The sequence below is a fragment of the Cryptomeria japonica genome, chromosome 1 (genome assembly GCF_030272615.1).
Source record: "Cryptomeria japonica chromosome 1, Sugi_1.0, whole genome shotgun sequence".
NCBI classification, from domain to species: Eukaryota; Viridiplantae; Streptophyta; class Pinopsida; order Cupressales; family Cupressaceae; genus Cryptomeria; species Cryptomeria japonica.
This window is the reverse complement of record NC_081405.1, coordinates 231,727,731-231,735,206: the sequence shown is the minus strand read 5'-3', so window position 1 is coordinate 231,735,206 and position 7,476 is coordinate 231,727,731. Positions and strand designations below refer to the sequence as shown.

The following is a 7,476-nucleotide window of genomic DNA, read 5'->3' as shown; positions in this document are numbered from 1 at the left end:
GTCACGCTATTATAGGATCCAGGAGTAATTCCAGCGACATAACGATGTCTCTCAAAATATTCAACCTCTCATACAAAATAAGTCAAGGCATCACATATTTATAGAGCTCAACACAAAGTAGTAGGCTTCCATCATTTCCCAAACCAACTTCAAAGCCTAAGAGGTAAGTTATATCATAAATAATATAATTAACATTATCATAACATGTTACACATAGCAACCTTCCAAAGAACTAACACCTATCTCATCCAAAATGGTTATCTTGCCCAGTGAAATGCATGTTCAACATAACAACTCCCATAACCAAGAATAGGAACTTTACTTACCTCACACCACTTGTCAAAAGGGAACTCCACCATAAATTTTAGCTCCTCAAATACAACTCCAATCCATAATAGAAAACACAAGCCAAGACTCTTTAGTCAACATAATAAATTTCCAAATCAATTTCTACTTCAAACTAGAAATATATGACAACACCTTCCCAAAATGTGGAATATTCCAAGTGGACACCAATTTCCTAAAAAGGATTGTGCCATCTCATCACTGCCATGTAGGATGCCACCTCACAAACAGGACCCACAAAGTGAATAGCAATTTAGGAAATTAACATATTAGAATAAATCAATTATTAAATAACCAATGTTATGACTCGAAGGTTGAGACACCTTATCCCAACATTCTCCCACTTGTCAAAGACCTGTTAAGAGTCTACAACATCAACTGTTTATGCCCTAGGGCCCATCGAACTAGTACACCATTTGAACATCTCAATGTTCAGTGGCTTTGTCAATGTATCTACAACTTCACCAAAGTATCATCCTTCTCTTACTTCACCTTTCTATCTTCTACCATATCACGAACAAAATGAAATTGTACATCAATATGCTTTGTTCTAGCATGGAAAGTAGGATTCTTAGCTAAGCTAATGGCACTTTGACTGTCACAACTAATTATAATTTGTTTTGCATCAAAACCAATATCAAAACATAGCCTTTTAATCCAAGTGGATTCCTTACAAGCATGAGTAGTTTCCATGTACTCTACTTCTGTTGTGGACTAAATGACTACAACTTGTTGCTTACTCATCCAATTGATAGCACCACCGAACATCATAGAAACATATCCACAAGTGGATCTCCTACTGTTAATGTCACATGCCCTATCTGAATCAACAAATCTATGAATAAAAACTAAACATTGAGGTCCACTAGGATAACCATGAAAACATAGGGAATACTCACAAGTACTGTGAAAATATTTGAACACTCTCTTCACTTCATCCAATGTACTTGTCCAGTATTATCCATAAACTAACTCAAGACTCCCACTACATGGGAAATGTCTGGCCTAGTACAAACCATGGCATACATTAAATTGCCTACAACACTTGTGTACGATACTCTGGTCATGTCCTTTATCTCATTTGGAGATTTTGGACAATCCTCAACTGATAACTTTGTTCGTTGAAAAATAGGAACTACTAATGATTTGCTAGTTGAAATTTTGAATCTCTCCAACACCGAGTTCACATACTTTCTCTGGCTTAACCAAAGATTTCTACTAGCCCTATCTCTTCTGATCATCATCCCCAAGATATACATCGCTACAACTAAATCTTTCATATAAAACTATGTTGACAAGTGAAACTTCAAATCTGAAATCATATTACTGTTCCCAAAAAACAACATATCATCTGCATACAATGCAATAATGAGAATGCAACTATTTTCAACTAGTATTGAAGTACACACAATGGTCATATTTCGATCTCTGAAATCTCAAAATCAACACATAGGTGTCAAACTTTTGTTACCACATCCTACGAGATTGTTTCAAACCATAAAGAGATTTATTTAGCTTGCATACTAGATATTTTATACCTTCAACCATGAAATGCTTAGGCTGTGACATATAAATTTGTTCCTCCAATTCACCATGAAGGAATGTTGTCTTCGCATCCATTTTCTCAATTTCCAAACCATACGCTGCTACAAGTGATAAAATAAAATGAGAGGATGTCAGCTTCACTACAGAAGGGAAAATCTCACCAAAGTCAATTCCCTCCTTTTGTGAATAGCCCTTCGTAAATAACCATGCCTTATGCTTTTCAACACTGCCATCAAGAAACAACTTCTTCTTGAACACCCATTTACAACCAATAGGTTTACATCTATCAGGCAAAGGTACCAGATCCCAAGTATCATTTTTGTTCAAAGAAGCCATCTCTTCATCCATGTCTTTTTTTAGGAATCTCCATCATCCATACCCATAGCCTCTCTAATAGTCCTAGGCTTGTTAGTGTTAGAAATCAAGGCAAAAACACAATTTGAATCCAACAATGAATAATTAAACCTTTATGGTGAATAACCAAATCTATCCAGTCATCGCCTATCACGCGTACAAACCTCCTCAATAGTTGAGGTTGAGGTTCTTCATCATCTTCAAAATGCTAAGAACTGCTAGAGCTCTCCTCATCATTAGGTCCACTAGGAGTATGTAGTTAATTTCTTCCTGGAGTAAGTGGAACTTGAACAACCTCCTTCTTTTCCTCCTTTTTCTCTGGTTGCAATAATACAGTGGAAGGTTTCATCTCTTTAAAAATTACACTTTTTCTATAGAGAACCTTTTGGGTCACTCGATCCCAAAGCTTGTACCCTTTCACACCGACACCATATCAAATGAAAATACATTTAACTGCTTTCCTTTCCAACTTAGACCTCTTCTCACTTGGCACATGTGCATATGCTTTGTAACTAAATACTCTAAGATGCCTTAATGAAGGATTTTTACCAAACCATGCCTCCATGGGTGTCTTATCAACAAGAGCTGATGTAGGAGATCTATTGATCAAATAAAATGTTGTGGCAACAAATTCAACCCAAAACTTCTATCTAAGGCCAACACCACTCAACATACTCCTAGCCCTCTCCATCAACGTCCTGTTCATTCGCAACTCCATTCTGTTGAGGAGTGTATGGAGTTGTCTTATATCTTTCAATCCCATACTCTCTACAAAACTTATCAAACTTTGTATAACAAAACTTAGTATTGTTTTTAGTTCTGAAACATTTAATCTTCCTATCACTATAATTTTCAACCAAGGATTAAACTCCTTAAATTGACTGAAGATTTTAGCCTTAATCTTTGAGGAAATAAAAAAATTTCCTTCTATTGTAATCATCTATAAAAGGTACAAACTATATAGATTTTGATAACGAAGGAAAATTTGCAGGACCAAATAAATCTGCATGAATATAATCCAACAAGTGCCACGAAGACTTATGAGAACTTTTATAAAATTGCACACGGTTTTGTTTACCAAAGATACAATGTTCATAGAAGTCTAACTTGATATTGCAATATTCAAGGCCTTCTACAAGACTCTTAGATATTAAGGTTTAGAGAATCTTCTCACCAATATGGCCAAGTCTTTCATACCATAACATTGTCTTCTCTACTGGAAGTTTAAATTTCCCAACACTTGTTTTCCTAATTTATTTTATCCCATTTGTATAGTTTTATTTAATAAGGTATTCATATTTTAGAAAAACCAAGATCATAAACATATGTTGGCAATCCTCAATGCTATCATTGCTTCATTAGGTTTCAACTAGTTCCTTATTCTTTTCTACTTCTAGTGCATTATTTTATCCTTTAGCATTCCCCTCCCTGTTAAAATCTATATGATAAAATATGTCCTCTCCATTCATGTCAATATATTCTAGTATTTCCTTATTATGGCCCTCGCTTCCCTCTACTAACAAACATGGATTCCCTCTTCCTTTTCTATTCATCTCCTTTGACTAATAGGTGACCAACACACCTTTATTTCTCTACCCTCCTATATGAAACACTTTTGATTTAAGTCCAATATTTATATTTCTTTTTTTCTTACTATCAAAATTCTGTATTATGTAGTGACAAAGTATCACAACTCTAGAGATGAAGGGAGGACAAACTAATAATGGTTAAGCAATATACATTATTGAAAACATCCACTAGATTCACAAGATGTGAAGAGGCAAAGAAGAAACTAGCAACTTTTAAAATGAGTACCCTCAACCATCGCATAATCGGCAAATTTCTATGTGTGGAGACAAGAATGGAGAACTTAAAAAATAATCACTCACCTCAACAAATTTAAAATGTTCTCCAAAAACCTAACGATAAGAATAAATGATAAAAAGAAAAAAAATATTAAATTTTATAAGATTTGTCATTGAACCCAACAATCTTGGTCCATTTCAATAATATTTCATACTAATGTTGAAATAATCAATAGAAATATACAATATTTTATAATATGCATGGCTTCAACAAGAAATCATTGTTAAAGTATGTGGCCATTGAAAACGCTCAAAATTTTAAAAGAAAATGAAATATCCAAACAAGCTCGAATGGAGATGCATATGATTGTGAAAAAAAACAAAAGTGAATCTACATGCATGTGATAATGTTTCTACAAATATATACATGCATGTAATTAATGTAATGGAACTAAACCTGAGACATCCATGTGATTGTCATTCTTAGAATATATTTTTGTTTGTCATGTATCCAACACTTTTCAATGTTGATATAAGAACTGTCTATGTGCCTTTTGAATTATAGTTTTTCTTTGTGATTATATAAGAGTAAAGAAAAAGGGCGATTAAAGGCGTATGCATTATATTTATATATAAAATGAGAATATATTAGAGAAAAAGGAGAAAATATTTTAAATCTATGTCAATAATTGTGTAGATGTTTAGGATGGATTTATCTTTTAGTTATTTAGTATGCATTTAATATATTTATTTTTCCTTCTCATGAAAAAGTGGTTGTGTTATATGACTATTATATTTCTACATTAAAACATAATTTTATATTTCATATTTTCTATTAAGAAAAAAATTTACTCTATTTCAATAGATTGGAGATATTAATGCTTTTACTATGTATTGATTACAAAAAATATTTAAATTTTTTTCTTCATAAATGATTATGAATATGGTGAAAGTATAGAATATGTTTTGTTGTGAAATATAGATATACATTTAAGAATCATATCTTATTTAACTTTTATAATGTCCTTTCAATTTAACCTTTTAAAATTTAATCTTACACTAGATTGAACAATTGATAATTTTAATAATAAATTCGCTAAAACAAAATTTATTAAATACTAGAATCAATCTAGATTATAAATACTTTTTCTTATAAAATGTTATTTTAATCCACAAATAATTAAGTGATTATTAGAAACCATCTTTCTCTGTTTATTTGTTATTATTATTGCTTGCCGGCTCGGGGAAGGGGGGATCGGTGGCGTAGAATTCAAAGGTGATTAATCTGACGTAACCTCCACTTTGATTTGATTTGAAATTCAATTGTTTAAATGTAAGCTTTCCGTTCACGTCAGAAGTCACAGTTCCTTGTCAAATTTATTTTAACATAATATTACAAAAAACGGAAGCGAATGTGAATAAATAAATCAGTCAACTGATAAGGGCCTGCCCTTAAACACGTCCAACACAAAATCTTGCACATATCACTTTCAAACCGGCTTCTGATTCTGCTAAGAAAGGAATCGTATGACGGAATCAATTTCTCAGTAATTGAAACTCTTAATTTCTCTCGCAGGTTGACGTCAGGAACCACCCATTCACCATGCCTTCTCTTCACCTCTTCCATTGCTGAATTGAACTCCTTTAATCTCTCTTTCAAAACTCCGCCATTCGAAGGAACTTCTTCGTCTGTTACACAAGACAACACTTTCATCCACGCAGCTCTCTCATATTTCACCGCGTACTGTCTCACTTTATTCCACTGTTTTCTCACCCATCCATCCCCCAGAATGTATTTAATCTCAGATCCATTCACTTTTTGTACTATGTAGTGAAGGTTGTTCATGAGAAAGAGATACGACAGGGCCACGTCTTTGTACAGATCAGATTTTTTGTTGATCTTGCACAGCAGGGTGAAGACGGTCCATCCGAGGTGGACAGACAGCGGGGCAGAGGAATCAGTGAGCTCATTGTCGGGGAGGACTTTCGGTAGCTCCCGTGGCGCATCTGTGATTATGTTTACCAAAGATTCCTTGTAATCGGAGAGAAAAGTGAGATAATTCATAACGTATCTGGTGAGAGGATGAATACTGCCGCCCGCAATGGGAACCTTAGATTTCTCCTTCTCAACTGCCTTCTCAAATTCCATCAAAATTCCCCGGGCCGCCTCGCCGAGTTGCACCAAGTTCCTTTCAGCCTGCTCGTGCACGCTAAAGCAAGCTTCTTGAGAAAATATGTCTTCTATTTCAGGCATAAGATCGGTGAGTGCTAAACATTCTTTCGGGCGCCCGGCTGGTAACGGCCACGGCCTCTGCAAAGGCAAGAAGCCTTTCTGCGGGCTCCTTGCTGATTTCAGCAAAACAAGAATCTCTCATCTTGTCAATTCCCCCAAACACATCGACGCACAGCCGTTTCTCTCGGGCAAACAGAATTCGGATACTGATTTTTGCAGCGTATATCCATTTCTTGATCTTGTCATCCAGGACTGTCCACTCCATTTTTCGAACATCGTTCAACCTCACCTTCTCCACGCCCAGATTGTATAAACTCTCTTCCACCACGGACTTTCTCGTGAGAGTGAAGACTCGAACGCATTCCCTCGTGTATCCACTCTTCGCCATGCGCTGCGCTATATTCCGTAGATCCGCCATGGCGTCCAACGGAACCGTGTCGAATTCGTATGTTCTGTCTGATGACGAACAGATGGAGCTGAATTGGCTGCTGCCGTCGTCGTCACCGTCAGAGCATGTTATGCTGTCCTCTGTGCTCGAACTGGAGGACGGTCGGGCCGATGACTCCCGATCTGGATCGATGGGTTCGCCGTTAGATAACAGAATTTTGTGAAACTCGTTCTGCAGACGGGCCATCGACATTTTCATCAGCCGCTGCGCACGGACGAGTTGGGCAGCGTTGGTTCCGCCGGCGGACAAATGTTCCATGAGCCGTTGAAGATTTTGGACAGAGTCCATGTACATACGGACTTCTTCTGCGTTGCTCTGAAAGAGCATTTTGCTGCTTTTATTTGTGTCCCATTTGGAAATCAATATCTCTGCTGCGGCTAACATTTCTTCCATATCTTCTAAATTATTGCTATCTAATGTGTTTGTAATAACAGGGTTTCTAAAAGTCGGGTGCATTCTAAGAGCGCCTCTGGTCATGTTGTCGGAGGCACATAGATATTCTACAATATGCTATGCACTGATCACAATTCTGCCTACAATTCCGTCAATCTTGATTGTATTCGATATTTAAACTAAATTAACACAAACACAGTGACAGTAGTTCAGCAATTTTGTAGCGGTGAACAAACGGTACGAAATCTTGCAAGCGAAGCACATATATGAGAAACAAGAAATGAAAAGAAAACTAAATTATGTTTGCTTTGGGTGCTCTCTTTCGCCCAGATAATCTTCTTACTCAAAAGCGA

The 7,476-nt window shown here is 36.0% G+C and overlaps 1 protein-coding gene across 1 annotated transcript; it reads right to left on the bottom strand.

Annotated features, from left to right (window-relative positions):
* Window positions 1–5,442: 5,442 nt before the first annotated feature.
* Window positions 5,443–7,207, bottom strand: LOC131857157 (exocyst complex component EXO70H1-like). The gene is made up of 2 exons (XM_059209319.1): window positions 6,350–7,207; window positions 5,443–6,246 (listed from the first exon to the last, which is right to left on the bottom strand). Exons 1-2 carry the CDS (start codon window positions 7,205–7,207, stop codon window positions 5,443–5,445), a joined length of 1,662 nt encoding a protein of 553 aa, XP_059065302.1.
* Between the last annotated feature and the right edge of the window lie 269 nt (window positions 7,208–7,476).

Coding starts and splice junctions, on each gene's coding strand:
- LOC131857157 (XM_059209319.1), bottom strand. CDS start 7,207: ATGACCAGAGGCGCTCTTAGAATGCACCCGACTTTTAGAAACCCTGTT. Junction 6,247..6,349: donor CCTTTGCAGAGGCCGTGGCC/GTTACCAGCCGG, acceptor GTGCACGAGCAG/GCTGAAAGGAACTTGGTGCA.